Genomic DNA, 20,941 nt, shown 5'->3' on the forward strand with positions numbered 1-20,941 from the left:
AATTTTGACTCATAGAAACTAGAAGATAATAAATGTTATAACAAGTATTGGCATTAAAAACATACCTAAGGGCATTTATGCATACTGTCCTTTCTTCAACAATAATCTCCTATGCACCCCTAATCTTTCTTTTGTAAACAGACTCTGCCTCACTCCCTTCCTTCTGCTCTTAGCACAATCTGAGAATGGTGGGAGGGCCATACTTTTCTGGAGGAAAAAAGTAATGTCAAAAGACTAAAAAAAAAAAAGAAAAAAAAAAACACCTAAATCACCATCAAATCACTTCCCCAACTAAAAAATCTACAGTACCCTACTATTTCCTAGTCTTCCAAATGGAAAGTCCTCTCCCTGCTTTCTAAGAGACTTTCTAAGTATTCTGGCCCCCTCTTAACTAGTCATAAATATCTTTATTATTTGACACCTTGCTTTCATTGAACTTTTCTCACTAATTCAGAAATGTACCAGGCCTTTATTTATATGGGTACCCTTAAATAAATAACACATTTTCTCTTTCCCCAATCAAAATTCTTCACTAATCCTATATAGTAAAAAATTTTGACTTCATTATGCCTTCTATTCCAGCTATCCCTGATGTAGCCTAAGTTTATGGCTCTTACAGTCTGTGCTAAATAATTTTATACGAACTCATACTTTGCCTTACGATACATGACATTTTTCATGGATTATTCATCTCATCTTGAGAGAGTTCTCTGTCGCACACTTCTTTAGACACCTTCATAGCACCAAACTTAATAAAAAACTACTTGTTTGGTTATTTCTGAAAAGTCACAGCAGTCAGGCAACAGGGACAATGGGGGAAGGGGGACCAAGAAAAATTTGTAGGATTTTCAATAATAGCTTAAAAAAGGCAGTGACAAACACAGAATTATGAAATTCAGGTATCATTTAACACAGATTACCAAGTATTATGGATCCACAAAATAAGACAGTATCTACAAAAGAAAAAGTTCTGGTAATTTATGAAATGACCAATTTAGTGAATCTGTAAAGTTTTCTTAATTTCTTGAATAATAAAAACACCATTTTACCTTTTCATTTTAATACTCCTGACCATCCTACATTGTTTTAAATCTTACATAGATCTTGCTTCATAGATGTATGCAAAATTACTTCTTTGGGATAATTTTTTACCCACATAATACTAACCTGCAAAAAGAGTTTTACCAGTCAGCATTTCAGCAAAGATGCAGCCTGCAGCCCACATGTCAATGGCTTTAGTATAATTATTAGGAGAAAGTAAAAGACGTGGAGATCTGTACCATTTAGTAACCAATCCTTCAGAAAGATGACCCTAAAACAGAAACAAACTTTGTTTTTACTTTCGCTAAAGGACAGTACACAGAACTTGATTCACTAAAGAATCCTTGATCTTAAAAAAACAAACAAAAATCCAAAACAGCAACTATTAAATCCTAAAATGAGACTGTTGATTTCTAAGCCTATTTTCAAGGTTCTTGTACTTTTTTTCTTTCTTTCTTCCTTTTTCACTTCTGAATTATAGAAGAAAAAGGTTCTTATACTTTTGAGGCTGAATGGAGTTACACTCCCCCTGGGATAAGCCATCTAGAAGATGATGTTCACAGGAAATCTGCTGACCAAAATATAAGAATTTATAATATGTAACTCCAGTCAAGTTACAGTGTTAACTCTAGGCCACACATTTTCAGAAGATGACTATTTTTCACTCCAAGTCCTAAGATAATAATTAAGGAGCAGATATGCTTCCAGTCAAAGAGAGAAAGGCAGAGGTGCTACTTATAAACCAGTGCCAACCTCCTTACTGACAACCCAGGGGGCCTGGCTCTACTATATACCCCATTCATAATCCATCTATTCTACTACTTCAGATTTACAAAGCATTTGATGAAAATACATACATATATATCCTTATTGCATCCACAAAACCACCCTGGGAAATTGTGATGGTAGATATTAACTCCATTTTACAGGTGTGATAACACTCAGAGATTAAGGGATCTGCTTAAGGTGATATAGCTAGTTGGATGTACAAATGGATGTCAGTTTTTGACAGTGTAACTCTAATCTTAGTTCACTGTTCTATTCACAATACTTCACTATCACCCATAAAAAAGACGTGGTTATCTACTTCAATTTAGTACTCATTTTCTATGTTAAAAATTTTTTTAAGGCCAGGCATGGTAGCTCACACCTATAGTTCTAGCACTCTGGGAGGCCAAGGCAGGAAGATCGCTTGAGGCCAGGAGTTCAAGACCAGCCTAAGAACGAGACCCCGTCTCTACCAAAATCAGAAAAAATTAGCCAGGCATGGTGGTGCAAGCCTGTAGCCCAGCTACTTGGGAGGCTGAGGCAAGAGGATCGCTTGAGCCCGGGAGTTTGAGGTTGCTGTGAGCTATGATCACACCACTGCACTTTAGCAGAGACTACAGAGCAAGACTGTGTCTCGGAAAAAAAAAAAAAAAAAATTTAAGTAAAAATATCCTGAATGTGAGATGATATGTATAAATGAAGATCTGTTTGTTTTAGACATGTGCTATGGAAAGCCAAGCAAGCAGGAAGCAGGGGTCCCAGGGGTTCTTTACAACCAAAGCAGCTCCAATTTTCTATTTTAAATATCAAGGTCTCCATAAGATTTCATTTGAAAACTAAAAGACCAGGGTTCAGCTTGAAAAATGTTATTAAATTCTTGTACGAAGGCAAGTTGCTATCTAAGGGAAAGTTGCTATGAATCCATTTGGCTATACTCACTGTCATCAACTGTGTGAATTTAGATTTCAAACCAAATTAGGTTTAACAAAGCATAACTGAATAGTATAGACTCAAAGGGACAAAAGAAGACCTAAGAGCTGGGCACAGTAGTATGCACCTATAGTCCCAGCTACTTGGGAGGCTGAGGCAGAATTACCTGAGGCCAGCCTGGGCAACAGCGAGCCTGTCTCTTAATAAAAAACAAAAACACCTAAAAATTCAAATAGCATCCCCTCTTACTTTCAAATAGGACCATAATTCTGCCCCAAACAGATAATATATTCCACTTTCAAACAACTAAGGGAGAATTTCATTTATAATGACTAACCATATACTTCAGAATTTCATTATAATAAATGGTCATATACTTTTAGGAATTTGTATTTAATTAGGATCCCACTACACCTTCATTTCAAACACAGGGAGATTGTGAATGAAAGCTGATACGTATCAGAAAAAAGGCATTATGTACACTTTAATATGATTAACTAAAAATTCTGACACAATGCAGAAAGGAAGTACCTATTTCTGATTATGTACATCCAGTTTAAAGGTGTTAGCTGCCTTTTCACATACCTTATGGGAATAATGAGGATCCATGATCCGTGCAAGACCAAAGTCACCTATCTTCAGCACCAAGTCTTCAGTATTAATGAAAAGATTAGCTGGTTTGAGATCTCTGTGCAGTACGTTTGCAGAGTGAATATACTTGAGCCCCCGTAGCAGCTGATACATGAAAAGCCTGGCATGCTCTTCCAGTAAAGGGCCCTGCTCCAGCACATTAGCCAAGTCTGTCTCCATGTACTCCTGAACAATGTAAACACTGTTCAGTTCCGTAAGAGAGCCCACATCGTCTGTTAATTGGCTTCCACTGGGACCAAGAATTTCAAACACTTTCACAATGTTATCATGGTCAAGTCTTCTAATAATTTTGATTTCACGTAGAGCATGTTTGACACTCTGGGGATCAGTTAGGACAATTTTCTTGATGGCTACTCTTTTGTCACAGTCATTGTCTACAGCAGAAAAAACCAAGCCATTGCCTCCGCAACCCAATGGTTTTAAGTCCATATACCTAGAGCCCAGATCAAAACCATGAATGTTCATGAGACTTTCAAATTTCTCTGCCATTTTGAAAACCTTACTATTGCCTTTTCCTTTCGAATTGTTGAACTTGTGTAAACAAGGAAGAAAACTGGCATCAAAAGGAAAGATCTTTCAAAAAGGGACAAGAAAAATAATTATGCTTCCACAGCAAGATGGTTTCTTGATGCTCATTGCATACGCCAACCAGGCCCGTTGAGTTCCCCTTATATTTAAAGCTCAAAAAGCTCTACTCATATTGAGAATTAAAAAGATTGCAGTACTCATAGTTCAAGAAAGGGGCAGCAACTCTGCAGACATTTAAAGAAAACACTCAAGAAACTCAAACGGAATGAAATGACATACTATGCACTCAGATTTACTGTGCTAAACGATTTAACATTTAACAAAAATGTGAATAAATATGCACACAACAGGCTTCTATGAACATTCTCCTCACAGTGCAGATACATTCAGTGTTGGACTGGTCCTGAGCAGCATCATTCTAAGGTGCTGGTAAGCACTATTTCCGTTTTGCTTCTTTTCTTCCTTTGTTGCTATATATTTCAACAGGAAGCCCTGGCGGCTGTTGGTTAACAGAAGATGTCTTTTGTTAGTGATCAGGTGGCTCCAGCTCACCACAATCACAATCAAAGCTACCGTCCATCTTACTCTGCTACAACCTGGGGGATGAGAAAAAGAAGAGTCAGCACTACAGGAAATACTCTTTTCTTCAAATCTGTAAAAATGACACGCACTGGGCATTTAGCAATAAACTACTACTGGTGCAGTAAACTTATTTATGGTCATTCAGTGACAAATTATCCTTAATCAAAAATAGCTTACTGGCCCAGCAAGGTGGTTCACACCTGTAATCCTAAGCATTCTGGGAGGCCGAGGTGGGAGGATTGCTTGAGCTCAAGAGTTTGAGACCAGCCTGAGCAAGAGCAAGACCCTGTCTCTACCAGAAATAGAAATATTAGCCAGGCATCATGGCGCCCGCCTGTAGTCCCAGCTACTTGGGAGGCTGAGGCAGGAGAATCGTTTGAGCCCAGTGCCACTGCACTCTACCCAGTAAGACAGCAAGACTCTGTCTCAGAAGAAAGTAAGCAATTTAGATGTGTTGGCCCAGGCTCCAGATCTCACTACACCAGATTCTTTACAACACTTAGGCTCATTAGGATACACCATTTCTGAGATACCAACAAGTATGGGATGGTTCATAACATTTTTACAGAACTCTGGAATTTCTGGAGGGGTAAAACATCAGTAACATTTTTCTAAAAGAACATATAACAAGCCTCCAATGTGTTAGTTTGTTAAAGAAAATGTTTACTTATTCACTCTGCCTATCAATACCCAAAATATTAAACAAAAATACTGAACAAAAATCTGGCAGCACAAATAAATCTGCAGAACATGCTCTTTCAGTTTGTAAGCATAAACTTGAACAATGAATAAACCTATGAAACCTATTTATCATCACTGATAGAACAAAATCAAATTACATTAAGATAATGTTTCTGATTGGAAAAACATTTTTAGAGTCTGTTAACATCAAGTCTGAGGAGGAATGTGGAAAAACAGGAACATTCTCACAATGTTGGGGGGAGTTTAAATTAGTAAAAGAACTTCAGAACAATTTGGCATAAATATGAATAAATATAATAAATAGCACACTCTATAATCTGACCATTTTTCTTCAAGGTAAACTCCCTAGAGAAATGTTTGAAAATAAACACAGAAATGCTCTTTTTTGCTAATGAAAAAATTAGAAACAATCTAAACTTTCAAAAATAGAACAGATAAATGAGTTATATTCATATAGCAGAATACAGTAGTAAAAATGAATAGAGATGGCTGAAATCTCAAAAAATACATTTAAAATGCAAACTGCAAATAGAAATGTGCATGTTGAAACAAGTTATATCAGGTCCAAAAACATGCAAAATAACACCATTTTATAAGTACATACGTATTCAACAAAAGTATAAGAAACATGAGTGACAAATACCAAATTCATGCTAATGATTACCTTGAAGTAATCATTACCTTGAAGTAATGAGGAAAGAAATTACAATCATTTCTTTGTGTTATTTCTTTTAAAATAACAAGTATGGCAGATTATTAGAATCTTATAGAGCTGGGTAGTACATATATATTCATTTTACTGATCCCTGTACATTTGAAATCTTTCATGATACTAAAAATATCCTATACAAGGGTAGGAAAAAATAGCCTCAAATCCAGTAGATGGTTCCCTAAACAGCCTGGATAAATAAATGTAACTTGGTTCTTCAGTTTCTTAATGGCCTAATCTTTGAATCTGCAGAAGTCTGTATCCAGAGTAACAGATATGAGACATTATGAAAAATAAGGTGGTCAGAATTTCTAATAACACCAGACAACAAGGGCTAGGCGTGGTGGCTCATGCGTGTAATCCTAGCACTCTGGGAGGCCAAGGTGGGAGGATCACTTGAGCTCAGGAGTTTGAGACCAGCCTTAGCAAGAGGCAGATGCCGCTGTCTCTACTAATAACAGAAAAAAAAAATTAGTTGGGTATGGTGGCATGTAGTCCCAGCTACTTGGGAGGCTGAGGCAGGAGGAGTGCTTGAGCCCAGGAGTTTGAGGTTGCTATAAGATAGGCTGATGCCACGGCACTCTAGCCCCAGGCAATAGAGTGAGACTCTGTTTCAAAACAAAACAAAACAAAACAGCAGACATTTTAGGCAGAAAAATGTAACCTAAAGCCACTAATTTATTCATTTACTAATTTAATATATAAATACTAAGCAACTCTACCATATGCTAGGCAAGAGCAAAACAGACATGAGCAAAAAAAGATAGGATTCTGGCCCTCAATAAACTCAACTTATTGTCCAATAGAAGAGAAACAGTTTTATTTAATAAAAATTGGTATCTACTATCCCTCAGTTCTTTTAATAAACAGGAACTCTTCTTATATCTGCTTTAAATATTGTGAAGGACATTAATAGCATAAAAGCTTTCTTTGTTTTACTATAACAGAGAGATGGCTTTTTTTGTCTGAACGTTGTCTGCTTCTTCAGCCAAAAAAAGAAAGACTCCTAAAAATTCTGTAGCTTACCAGTCTATTTGTAGTAAAACATTTAAAAGTTAAAGCTTGTGAATAAACTTTTGAATTAAAAAATATTTTATCATTTGCTATTATCCAATTGAGGCATTAGACTCTCTTTGGTCTTTAGCCAGTGTATTTTTCAATGTTATTATTTGATCTAGCTAATGTAATTATGGAGATAAGTAATAAAAATAAAATTTTGTATTGGATAAAAAAACAAAAAAAGTTTCAGATTTAGGGCTTTAATTAATAATACTACATGTCTTCCCTCCTCCCCAAATTTTTTCTGTATGTATACATCTTGATTCTTGCTGTTCACCAGCAAATATCCTACGGAAACCAGTATTTTTCAAAGGCTCCAATATTTCCAAAATTTTACATTTCTAGTCTCCATCTAAAATAGAATGTTTGTTCATACCCACCTTCTTGCCTTAACGTAGACAGTTCCTCAAAGCTCAGTCAAGTTTTACATTTTTGATAAACATTTTAAAGTCAGTTCTACAGACAAATGAAATAAGTATAATAAAATCTCTTAAGTTCTCTCTTAAGCTTCTAGTTCACTAACAGAGCAACCTATTCAAGCACAAATAATGCTTTTGCCAAAAAACGACATCACTATTATCTGATAGAATAGCACGAATGTAGGAATTGTAGCCAGATTATGAGAGAAAGCCATGAGAATGAGAGATCCTTACTCAAGACCTCCATCCATATCTGCCCCCTTTAAATTTCAGTGAGACCAAGAAACATAAACCAGAAACAACTGCAAGGATGAGACTGCCTTTTCAGAAATCTCAGCAACTCATCCACTCAGTAGAGTGGGTAAAAACTGATAGTAGGGAAGGTAGGAGCTTGTGCCTAGGCTGAGAACTGCAATCACTATGACTCAGATGATAAAGAATATACATTCTAAAGAGAGAAGGTAATTTCTACCAACAAAACTGTAATAATCCCACTACATGGTGGGGATTGCACCAATAAAACATCTGGGGGAAAAAAAACAAACATTTATAATGACAGCACTTGTTCGCAGATTTTGCCTCTTTCCTCTGTGAGTAGTAGTCTTCAGAATCCTTCAATATCCACTACACCAAATGCTGCTGCAGTACCAAAGCCAGGAGCTTGGAAAGTAAGCCCACCTCAATCAGGAAGTTGGGGGTAATGCTATACCACTGCATCATAGAGTGGTCCAGTAAGTGTTTCAATTCAGTCACGCTCCATTCGGCAAGTATTTGCCAAGTATCTATTATGTGTCAGTTAACATACCAGGCAATGGGGATAAAATGGGGAGTAAAAATAGACTTGGGCTCTGCCCTCACAGAGTTTGGGAGTTTGTTTTGTGACTGGAGACAATAAAAAACAACAGAAAACAAGGAAATGCAAAGGGGACAAGTAATACCAAGGAATGCTAGAGGATGCTATGACAGCCTACACACTGGGGGATGTGACAGATCAGAGATCAGAATGTGGTCTCTGGCAGCCATAAAAAAGGCAGAGGCCTCCCATGCTCACTCTTAGTGACCCTAGAGAGAAAACTGTTTCTTCCTTATCACTTTGACTCTTGTAGCAGTTATATTCCAAATTCTGATCTCTCCAATCACTTTCACCTTTCACATCAGTCATGGTGGAACTCCCTGGCCTGACTAAAGCATACAGTAGGTAAAACTCAACTGGACCACATTACTGGTCAGAGCATCCTTTATCCACATCAGTGATCTGTAGAAATGTCCTACTAATTATCATTTCCTCCAGTATCTTTTATGCTTAACTTCAAAAAAGCTAAGTTCAAGGCTTAGACCCAGTAAAAAACTGGGGCTCCATACTCTTTTTGCACATTCCACATACTTTAAAGGAGGAAAAGGAAAGTAACTTAAAATGACTCTTTCCAGCATCTTGCCAATTTCTCTGCCTCCAAATGTTACCCATTCTTACCAGAGTGCTGATTCTATGTTGTTTGGGGAGGGATCATTAACTACGTTTGAATTAGCTGGTACAATGCTGTTTTGTTTTTAACAATTTGGTGAATAAAATGAAATACAGAGAACAATTTATAAGAATAAAGTTGGCTTTTTGCTTTACCTGTGGTCTTCTTTCAGTCATCTACCATAACATGGAAGTAAAAGCTCTCTATAATGTCCAGGCTGGGTACCAGTTTCCTAAATTTATAAGGCAGTAATAAACTGAAACTTCATTAGCCACAGCTGTCTCCTCAAACATTCCTCTCTTCTCTAAATTATCCCAGCTCTCTGTCATCTGGTCTATCCCCTCACGCCAAAAGAAATACAGGTACTGTGAGTCAAGCCTAAGTGTATAAAGTTATAAAATGCAAAAGAAAGAAAAAAGTAACTGGCTGGGCACAGTGGCTCATGCCTGTAATCCCAGCATTTTGTGAGGCTGAGATGGGAGGATCACCCGAGGCCAGGAGTTCAAGACCAGCCTGGACAATAAGCAAGACCCCATCTCCAGACACACAAAAAATTTTTAATTAGCTGAGCATAGTGGCTTGCACCTGTAATCCCAACTACTCAGGAGGGTGAGGCAGGAGGATCCCTTGAGCCCAGGAGTTCCAGCCTGAGTGACAGAGCAAGTTCCTGTCTTTATTAATAAATAAACAGCTTCACTCTGTCCAATCTCACATTCTATAGAAATGGGATTTTCTTTTTCTTTTTATCCAGGAACAACTTGGCCTATGTCAGAAAGGGCGTCTGGATGTGCAAAGTAAGTTTGAAATAAGGACCTTAAACATAAAGGTTACTTTTCTGGTTTTCTCTTCCACCTTCCACTCTGTTGCTTCTCAGGTTAAAAGCAGATATGGGTCATCTGGCCTATTTACACTCACTGACAAAATTCCCCCTCCTCCCTCCTCAAAGGCTCTTGCCTATTGCTCTTCTTCAGAGTCAAGTGAGTAATTTGAGTTAATGGAAATCTAGCCAGCTTCATATCTACTCAGCCAAAAACCCAGCTGCTTTTGGAGAGAAGGAAAAGGTTGAACTCTTCTTGTATTCACCTAGCACTGTCTCCTAACCCTGGCACAGAGAGGTGTTGTTACAGCAAATTCACCCTTCCCTGAGATCATGTCTCAAACTCTCATCAAAGCTACTAAGTTTCTAAGGCTGAGAAGGCCAAGTGCTACAGCTCAGCTTGCTCATATGCGTTCTTGACAAAGCCCTTTCTCTTAATGTAAGGTGGCCCTAAGAGTTATCAGGGACCTCTTTCAGGATCTGGACCTCAAGCAGGCCGGTAGCATGAACTAGTATCAGTGAATAAACGAACCTGGGAAGAGATGGAATGTTAAAACTAAAACACCAAAGCCTAACAGGCTTTGCCTAGTATTAGTAACTATGCTTAGGACAGAGACAAACTTTCAAAGTCGAAGGCCATCATTACATGGCTTCTAACAAAGTATCCAATTTAAAAACAAAACAAAACATTCCTCTTCTACTACCAACTTCTGTTCCTAAATTGTCTGAACCTTTGCTAAATACATTTTAACGAAGGGGGCATTCATTTGTCTTTGACCATTTAAAAAACCATTATAAAATACATGCCATTATAAAATACATGCCATTGTATTTATTTTGTTGCTCACCTCTACTTACTGTTTACCATAAGATATCCATATTGGAATATCAAAACTTCACAGACCAGATATACTAGTCAAAGAAGGTGGCTAAACTACATGATTTCTATGGTCTCCTCCAGCCCTCAAATTTTTAAATTTTACTAAGAGGATCAGGATTTCCACCTCTGATTAGAATGCAGAAAGTTGCAAAACACTAATATGCTCATCCTATAAACCAAAACAAGCTGGAAAAACTACAAAAATCACAGTATTTAAAAAATTCATCAGAGAGCTAAGGATGCAAAGGAATCTAAGCCAGAAAACATCAAGCCCTTCAGAAGAGACAAAACCATGGCTAATCTCATTCCCGGCAAAGTGGCAGAACAAGGAATTTTCCACTGACAAGATCAAGGAGAAACCAGCTAAACTTATAATGAACTTTTAATGGCAGAATGTAGACTTGGGTAACAAATTAGAATTCAGAAGAGGCCCTGCCACAAGCCCCACCTGCCAACTCTTTCTTCCCTGTGGGTCTTCACAGAGTGCAAAAGTCTAAGAGCAAGGCAGAAAAGCTGAGAATGCCCTAAAGTAACAGGCCTCCACCAGTCTGGTCGGAGGCAGCTGCCCTCTGAAGGGGGAAGGCAGGGCAAGAAGCAGCATGAGATAAACACCTCTGAGGCATTCTGAGTCTTCACAGAATATCACAGTATTCTTTCTAAGGCTGGGTCAAAGAATTAGTGTAAACACACAAGGTAAGGAAAATCTTGGGTTAGACTGGAAAGCAAAGAAAATTTCCCAACAGTCTGAAAAGCTGGGAGCTAGGCTGAAAAGCAGAGAGAGTAAGGTGCAGAAAACTAACAGGGCAGAAAAGTTTAAGAAGAGATAATGAGACAGAACATTTTCCAAAACGGATAAAAAGACATCAACCCACAGATCCAGAAACTTAATGAACTCCAAGCAGGATAAATACAGAGAAACCCATACCTATCGGGAAGGGAAGGAGGAACAAGCAACCAGGGAAAAGAGTCCAAGTATATACTGGGAAGAACAATAAGAATGATGGCTGATTTATCACTAGAAACAATGAAAATCAGGGGACAAAAAATATTTTTCAAGTGCCAAAAGAAAAACCAAAACAAAACTATCAACTCAGAATTCTATATCCAGGGGAAGTATCCTTCAAAAACAAAAATGAAATAAAGACATTTTCAAAGAGACAAAATTGGAAAGAATTTGTCTTTAGCAGACTTTTACTACAAAAAATGCTAAAAGTAGGGGTTTTTTTTTTTTTTTTTTTTTTACTTACCACTTATACTAATGAGTTCTTTAGGCGAAGGAAAATGACACCAAATGTAACCCCATATCTACAGAAATGAACAAAAAGCCCAGAAAAGGTAAATATCTGGAAAATATAAAATGCCTATTAAAAAATTTATCCACACATTTAAATGTCTTTAAAAGACCATTGATTGTTTAAAGCAAAAATAGTAACAATTATGAATTTATAGTATATGTAGAAATATAAGACAATTAAGATTAAAGTGCTAAAATGGGGTAAACAGAAGCATGAAATTTCAAGGTTAACATTATTTGTGGAATACTTTATATTATTTAAGATAGACTGTGATAACTAATGAAAGGCTCATGGTTCATCTTTGAATACCTTCTCCTTTTTGAGTCATTATCTTTACTTAATAACATGCCCATTGGAGAAAAAAGCGAACGAAGAGAGAAAATAAAATAAATCATCAATTGTAAATCATGATTGATTTTGCAAGGCAGTTTTTGTGTACCTTTACATTAATAATACAAAACTAATATATTGACAGTTAGATACCACAGATTCATTAACAATTCCAAAGGAATTAGAAATTAATCGTAGCATATTTTGAGATAAATTACATATTTTAAGGAAATAACTTTAAGGGGCTCTACTTTCTATTTTAAAACATACAGTTTTAAGATATTAAAAAATTATAGTATGGAATATGGCCCCAGAGTTCTAATTTGAGGATTTAAATAACATACTGGTTGCATATTTGTCCCATATTGTCAACTACTATAAAAGCAATTAATAAAAAAAGTATTTGTTTATATTATAAAGGAAGTCACAGCACTGCACATAAGAGAATTTAATATCTGAATTTTAAAAGAATATAAGAAAGCTTTTATTGAGAATGTACTATGTGTGAAGCATTGTGCTGGGCATATACTCTTATACTAAATCCTCTCAACACTGCAAAATGGGTATTATGATCTCTACTTTAGAAAATTTAAATAATACATTCAAGATCACACATCAATGAGAAAGCCAGGATTTGAACCATATTTGTAAACCAAAGTCCATGATCATCTCTCAATTAACAATGTAATTTTTTAAATTGACAAGTATAATACACATCTCCCTCTACCCCCAACCCTTTAAGAGTACAGTGTATTTCCTATAGACAAGGACCTTCTTCTGCATAGCCAAAATACAATCATGAAAATCAGGAAATTAACACTGGTAGAATACTAACCATTTAATAGTCAAACCCCATTTCAGTTCCTGCAATTGTCTGAATAATGCATTTGAAAGGTAAAGGACCCAGTCTAGAATCACATGTTACGGGGAGTACAATGCAATTTTAACATAGTTTTTCCCTTTAGAAGTTTAAAGGAATCAAACATTTCATATAGTCCACAAAAATTTACTGAGCACTTAGCATGTGCCAGGCAATGTTTGATGATACAGTGAAGAATAAGACAGGTTCTTCTGCTTCCAAAGCGGTTGCATTCTACTGAGGAAAGACCAAAAAACAAGACGAATAAACGTAACTTCAGATTTGGCCACATGCTATGATGGGGTAACTGGGAAATGGCCATCTTAGGAGCTGAAACCTGAATGATGAGAAGGTACCAGCATTGCTAAGAGATGGGAGAAGGGCATTCCAAACAGAGGAAACAACAAATACAATAATCTAAGGCAGGACAGAACTTGGTACTTTGGAGGAAAATAAAACATATAGCCACAGTATCCAGAGGAAAGGGAGTAGAAACTGAGATGAAGATGATATAGGAACACATGAGGCAGGATTCTGAATTTTACATCAGAGAACATCATAGTTGCTATGAAAACATAGGAAAAACTATGAAAGGATTTTAAGCAGGCAATCAACATGATTTCATTTTCATTTTTGACAGATGATTCTAGCCACTGGGAGGAGAACAGACTGAAAAAATAGCTGAGTGAAAGCAAAGACCAAGGAAGGGATATTTCAGTAGGCTAGGTGAAATGACAGTGGCTTAGACTAAGGTGGTAGAAATGAAGATTTAAAGTAGATCACTGAATAGAGATTCAAATGACATTTTGGAGACCAAGAGAACTTGATGATGGACTAGCTATGGGAATACGGGAAAGACAAGATTCAAAGATAACTCCTAAGGTGCTATTTGCTGAGATGGGGAAGACTGGGAGAAGAACATACGGGAGAAAGAGTTCTATTTTGGAAGATTAGGTCTATTTAGACAATTGCCTATTATTTACCTAAGAGGTAAACATCATGAAGATTGCTGGATGATGTGTCTAGAACTCAGGCAAGAACTGTAAACCAGAAACATAAATTTGGGAATTATCCACACATAGATGGTGTTTAAAACAATGAGTTGAATGAGACTACCTAGGAAAAGAAGTTAGAAAAAGTGGGGGGCGGGGGGAAGCCCAGGAATAAATCCTGGGATATGCCAATACTTAAAGGCAGGCAGAAGAGAGAAGCCTGTTAAAAAAAAAAAAAAAAAAAAGTATGACAAAGTGTGAGGTAGGACGAAAACAAGAAACACAGGTCTCATAAACTAAGAGAAGCAGGTGAATGGGCAGAAAACAGTGGTGAACTATATCGAATGCTGCCACAAGATCCTGTAAGATGAATTCAGTAAATGGAAACCACTTGTAACCTTAACTAGAGCAGTTTCAGTGGCAAGGTGGTGATGAAAGCCAGTCTGGAATAGGCTGAAAGCAAAGGAAAGTGGAGAGAGCACACAAAGACAGCTCTTGAAAATCTGCTTGGAAGAGAACCAGAAATGAAGCTGTAGCTAGAGGACAAAAATCTGGAATAAGGGGAGGGTTTAAAAAGAAGGAAGCCTCACTGAGAGGAGCAGTGCTTTCTGCGATAATACTGATGGTCTGTATTTGCACTGCCCAGTATGGCAGTCATTGGCCACATGTGACTACTGAATAACTGAAAAAATGAGGAACTCAATTTTTTAAAAATTAATTTTTATGTAAATAGCCACATGTGGCTAGTAGCTACCATATTAGATAGTACAGCTCTACAGCACATTTATATCCTAATAAAGATGATCAAGAAAGGGAAAAATTTATGATGAAGGCAAAAAAGAGGTTCTTAAGAAGTCAAGAGAAGGAATTCAGAGCACAAGGGGAGGAATCTACACAGAATACAACATGGATGAAGCAAGGCATGAAATTACAGTAACTGGTAGAGACCAATTTATTTATTACAAAATCAGAGTATGTATTAAGCCTAGTTGGAATCTTAAGCATAAGACTAAATTACAAAAGGCTATAAAATCCAAGCAGCCAGTGCAGGTAACTTCTATCTACTGCGTATCTACTACGTGCCAGGCATTTCCTAAGTGACAAATTGTATCTGTTACTGTTAACCACAACCTTGTAAGTCTTCTTTTACAAACAAGAGCACTGATGCTCCAAGAGGTAAAGCAACTTCATGAAATCACACGTATAATAAATGCCAGGAATTGGACATAGGCTCATCTGACTCTAGGATTAGAATCTTCTCACTGTGGCAGGTTAAGAACCATTAAGTTTCTGCACCTGGAAATAACACAGCAAATCAATCTGGAAGCTATCAACAAGTGCCAACAAGCCTAGAGGTACTAGGCCAGGGGCAAGAACTATCCAACTTTATCCACAAAATAATTAAGGAAAATTTATTTAACAGCCACTTTTCAAAAATCCAAGTGAAAATACCTTTATCAAGACAAACAGGAAGAAATACACATTCTTACAACGTAGATTATCTACTTTATTGAACATAGATGTATCAATTAGAAAATCAGCACTGTTTTATAAAAAATACTAATAGCTGAGCATATTAGAAAAACATAAGTCAAAAACCTACCATCTCTCCAATTTGTATATGAAGAGGTTAAAATTGTTAAACTGAGTCTAATCAGTTATTAAATTACAGGTTAAGATTTTAAATTTAGGCCGGGTGTGGTCGCTCACACCTGCAATCCTAGCACTTTGGGAGGCCAAGGTAGGAGGATCGCTTGAGCCCAGGGGATCAGCCTGGGCAAGACCCCTCTAAAAAAGACAAAAAAAAAAAAAATTAGCATGGTGGTGCGAGAGCCTGTAGTCCCAGCTTCTCAGGAAGCTGAAGCAGGCGGATTGTTTGAGCCCAGGAATCAGAGGCTGCAGTGAACTTGATGACGTGACTGCACTCTAGTCTAGACAACAAGAAGACCATGTCTCAAAATAAATAAATAAAAAAGATTTTAAATTTAGTATGGGCAAAGATCATCAAGATCTGTGCTGTCCAATATGGTAACCACTACCTACATACAGCTATTTAAATAGAAATTAATTAAATTAAAAATTCCTCAGGTGCCCTAGTCACTTGTCAAGTACTCAATAGTCACACATTGCTAGTGGCTACTTCATGGACAGCATAAAATAGAACACATCCATCATCACAGAAGGTTCTACTGGACAGTGATTAGACCCTCCATTTTCCATTTGACTTTTTTCAGAAGGGTCAGTGGAAAAGAGCAAATCAGAAAACTTGGGTTTTCCAGATCAGTCACTAACCAGCTGAGCAACCACGCATGCATCACTTAGCAATGTTTTCTGAACTGAATGTGCATTTGAACCACCTGAGAATCTTGTTAAAATGTAGATTCTAATTCAGTAGGTCTGAAATGATGTCAAGATTCTGCACCTCTAACAAGTTCCCAGATGATACTACTAATACTGTTGGTCCAGGAATCACACTTTCAGTACCAAGGTTTTAGATCTCTCCAGGCCTTGGTTTCCTTAGCTGTCAAATGATGTACTTGGCGTAAGATAATGTCCATGACACCTATCAAACACTAACATTTTATAGTTCTATGGCTGTACAGAATTAAACGCACATAGATTTCCACTCTGCAGAGGCAGACTTCTGTGAAGAAAACGCTAGACTTCTAACAATTTTTGTGATACTGCTTTTTTCTGATAAAAAAAATTTTAATGAAAATCAATGAGAAAATGTGATTTTCTACATAAACATCGCATCGCTGTATAACTGTTTAGAAATGGATTTAGAAGGCTGACATATGTAAAAGACAAACCTTTTAACCCTCTGTCAGAGGGGCACACTATATTTTACATGCAGGGGAAAAACCAATGCTGGAGTCAGCCCACACCACTGTTACCTTAAAAGCATCAGCTCCACATGAAAACAACTCCCTGGAAAAAGCCATTAACTGATGTAACATTATTGTTTTTGTAAAGTTTCAAAACTTTGCTCAGTAAAAAACTGAGCAAAATTCTCATACCACAGGGAGGTTAGTAGTAATGTAACAGCCCACAAAATAGGCAGAAGCAGCTGACGAGGGCAAGCCAACAATGCCACAGAGAATTCACTTCTGAGGCATCTTCTAACAGGGGCCTTGGGGTAACACAAGGTTCAAATGGGCAATGCAAACAAAGAACTGGATTATCAGTGCTGAGAAGGCTCAGCATTTCATAGAGCAATACTTTGGAGAAAGAAGACAGGCTAAGGTATCTAGTTTGTTTTTAAATTCTGAACTATGCACAATAGCTAATTACCTATATTCTAAAACAATTAACACTGGAAATACATGTTAAACCTCTAAGTAATGGATGCTTTGAAAATCTTCAATACTTTTATATTTGTTTTTTTCCTTTAGTAGAAAATATTTTTAAAGTTTGGATTAAATTTTATTAAAATTCCTCTAATATAAATCATGCAATACTCTTCTAAAATATCTCCAAAGATTTAATTCACATTAACAATATACTTTACTGCGCACAAAACTCCTGGAAAAAATCTCTTTGAGGCTGGAGCCGGTAATCCCAGCTACTCCAGAGGCTGAGGCCTGAGGAATGCTTGAGCTCAGGAGTTCAAGGCAGCAGTGAGCTATGATCCCGCCACTGCACTACAGCCCGGGCGACAGACTGAGACCTCATCTCTTTTAAAAAAAAAAAAAAAAAAAAAGTGCATGTGTGTGCATGGGGCGGGGGCCTGAAAAAATAAACAGTATACAGAGAAAAACTGGAGGATGGGGATGGAAAGGGTTCTTTCTCCCTCCTCACTTTTAAAACAAATTGCCATTCTCAATCTTTTTTCCCCCCTCAATCTTATTTTAAGCCAACTTGCTAAATGTTGGCTGTTTTAAAATCACTCAAAATATCTATCTTATTACCACAGTTCAATTTAAAGTATTATATGTGGAACTCTACATTCAGTTTATCTTTAAAAAAAATTATGAAAAACAGTGCTTATAACAATACTTATTTCAAGTTGTTCTTATTAAAACAGAAAATTCATATAGATCACCAGGAAGTACGATATATAATCAGAGTGAAATGGTCATGTTCAGAGCTATATCTAATTAAATATTAACCTGTTGGTACCTTCACAAAACTTACTTAAACCAATAATTTCTAAATGTTATAAAGATAACTTTTACATAACCAATAAAAACATAAGGTCAATTTCTGCCATGACCATAAAAGAACTGCCCTTTTTAAATAACCTATAACAAATCTCTTTCAATAGTAGGCAAAAAATTGCTAGTTACCAAACATTTAATTTCAGCAACTGACCAGCAATTGATTTTACCTTTCAACAAATGTTACACAATTCCACCTGTAGGGTATATGGCCTTTTAGAATGCAATTTAAGAAGCCATTACGTTTTTTAGAGAAACTGCTGTTGCTCTTCAGAGAAAAAAGAGAGGGGAGAATTATAACGTGGACAGAGACATTTTAGCCTATCATTTAAAAAAAAATACAGTGTATAAAAAAAAAGCCACGTAGCAATCCGTGGGCAGGATGAGTCATCACCTAACTCAAAACTTGCAGCAGCACTTCTAAGCTTCCTCCTACCCGACCCCATCCCCTCAGCAAAGTACCCTGAGTCAGCAAACCTTTCTATTTTGTCAGTTATGATTCTCACGATGCTTAAATGAACTTATGTAAAATGCTGCAACGCTTTCAGTGCTAACACGTGCCATTAGAATGTGTGCTTTTTCTATTGTAAAATTAACTGATCTTCAAGTCACTCTTCTCTAGAGTTTTGTTTAATCACAAACAGTAGCCAGACTATTTTTAAGCCTCTTTTGCAAATAACTGAACTCCAAAATACCCTCATACACAGTTTTTTGTTTTTTTTTTTTTTTAGAATTCTCCATTTCCAGAGTTTTCTTCTGAACAGTAATATCTAGGTGATAAAATATATCCTGCTCAAATCTAGCATATTTCCTACATGACTGCAATTACTGAATTTAGGATTACTGAATAAGTAGTTTTACAAGTTTAACAAGGCAATTCTTACTAAATGATGTAACATACATGTGAAAAGACTTTACACTCCTTGGCACATCGCAAGCACTTCATAAACATGTTTGAACAACTACTGGCTAAAGACATCTAAAGTTTCTTCCACCCAATTCAAAACTATTTTTCAAACATTAAAATCTGACATTGCTAAGAAGAAACTCTAGAAGCAGGCAGTTTCATTTCAAGGCCAGGCCCTGTTTGGACCCTACATTCTTGTAGTCAGATCATTCTTTCCATCTCAGTTTCCCAACGTTAAAGAGAGAGAATATGTCCAAATAAGAACTCTAAGAAGGCAAGAGTTAGAAGGCTAGAAAAATCAGTGATCAGAAAATTACTCTGAAGCTGTGCGCTTCATTTTATGCGGTAAGTTTTCCCCCGACAAACCATCTGTATCCTTTAAAAAGTTGATACTAACTTAAGGGCATTTTTAGCAATCAAAAGGAATTATGCTGCTAATACAGTAGGCTTCTAATTCCAACTCACCAGTTCCCTTCACTGGACCTTTTCCAAAGAGCAAGCAAAGGAAAAAATAAAACAGGAAAGGAATCAAAAAGCTCCTACTAGCACCGAGCGCCCTCCACTACTAACACCTGAACCGGCTGAGTCCTACACTAACTAGCCAAGGAACAAAAGGCGGCCAAAACACCTTTACCCCAACACAACTCACAAGTCAGATTAAAATGCACAGCAAAGTGAGGACGCCCTTTTTAGTGAACTGACAAGGTTTTCATTTGGGTACTTTTACAGACCTCCACTTAACGTCAGGAAAAAAGCTAAGGAAAGGCGGGAGGGGGGTTAGAAATTCCGTCTCAAACGAGTTTTCAGTACCTCATTTATGTCTAGACTCAAAACTTGGGCGGACTTCAAGGCTCTCCGACGAGTGGGGTGAGCGGTGCGCGCTACGCCACTGGAGACTGCCCGGCCGGAGTCAGCTGAGGCCGAGTCACCCGTGTGGGATGGGGGAGGAGACGCGGGAGCATTTCGTAAGGCAGCGTGCCAAGAAGGCGAGACTCCGCGCCACCTCATGCTACCCGGGCCACCGCCCCTCGCCCGCCAGCCGGCCGGCCAGCCAGCCAGCCAGCCGGCCCTCCAGTCCGGCTGGGCTTCGAACCCGCGGAGCCGGGCGCAGGCAGCGGTGCCGCAGCCGGCATGCGGGGCGCCGGAGCGGGCGCGGCCCGGCTCGGAGACCGGCGAGGGGCGTGCCGGGTGGGAGGGGCGCGCCGGCCGCTCCGCCAGCCCCACGCGGGGACCCCGGCCCGCAGCCCGCCGACTAGCACAGGGACGCGACGGCCAGGCCCGAGCGGGCGGGCCGGCAGGCGGGCAGGGGGCGGGCGGGAGACGGAACAAAAGCGCCTTTGTTGAGCGGCAGCCGCCGGAGGGTCACACACAATGGAGGAGGGAGCCGGCTCCGCCGCCGCCGGGCCCGCCGCGGCGCCCTCCCAAGCCGCCCCGCCGGCGCGCCCCGCACACGCACACACACACACTCACGGGACTTCTCCGACTCATCGAGGGAGTGCGGGGCCCGCGGACAGTCCCCACTGTCGGCTCAGGTCTCCGGCTGTGCTGGCGGCAGCGGCGTCTCCGAGGCTCTCGCTTTGCCGCAGTCGCCGCCATGTAACCCCGACCCGCGAGAGAGGGCGAGGGAGAGGGGGCGGGGCCGGGGCCGGCCACGCCCCCTCACGTCACAGGCTCACTCCACGGGTTCCCCCGCCCCCGCCAGCCCCGCGCGTCTGCACGCGCCGGAATTTCCAACGCCCGTGACTGGGCTCAGCGCGCCGCGTGGGTGGCCGGAGAGGCACGCGGGCTTGTCCGCCGTCTCCCGTGGGCTGTTTCCTGTGGGCCGGCGGGGAGGAGGACAGACTGGGCC

At 38.8% G+C, this 20,941-nt stretch overlaps 1 protein-coding gene across 3 annotated transcripts in view; it reads right to left on the reverse strand.

The window, feature by feature from the left end:
- The window catches only part of MAPK6 (mitogen-activated protein kinase 6), a 30,393-nt gene extending 9,673 nt beyond the window's left edge, over positions 1 to 20,720 (reverse strand). The window contains exons 1-3 of one of the 3 annotated variants that reach the window (XM_069459756.1): positions 20,563 to 20,720; positions 3,325 to 4,514; positions 1,168 to 1,312 (exon numbers count right to left, since the gene is read on the reverse strand). In XM_069459756.1, the coding sequence (XP_069315857.1) occupies positions 1,168 to 1,312; positions 3,325 to 3,879 (700 nt within the window). In that variant the 5' untranslated portion in view covers positions 3,880 to 4,514; positions 20,563 to 20,720. Of the gene's footprint in view, positions 1 to 1,167; positions 1,313 to 3,324; positions 4,515 to 7,350; positions 7,389 to 19,902; positions 20,027 to 20,562 lie in introns of those variants that run through there. The other 2 variants (XM_069459761.1, XM_069459766.1) reach the window with 2 other exon arrangements.
- Between the last annotated feature and the right edge of the window lie 221 nt (positions 20,721 to 20,941).

The sequence above is a fragment of the Eulemur rufifrons genome, chromosome 2 (genome assembly GCF_041146395.1).
Source record: "Eulemur rufifrons isolate Redbay chromosome 2, OSU_ERuf_1, whole genome shotgun sequence".
Classification (NCBI taxonomy): Eukaryota; Metazoa; Chordata; class Mammalia; order Primates; family Lemuridae; genus Eulemur; species Eulemur rufifrons.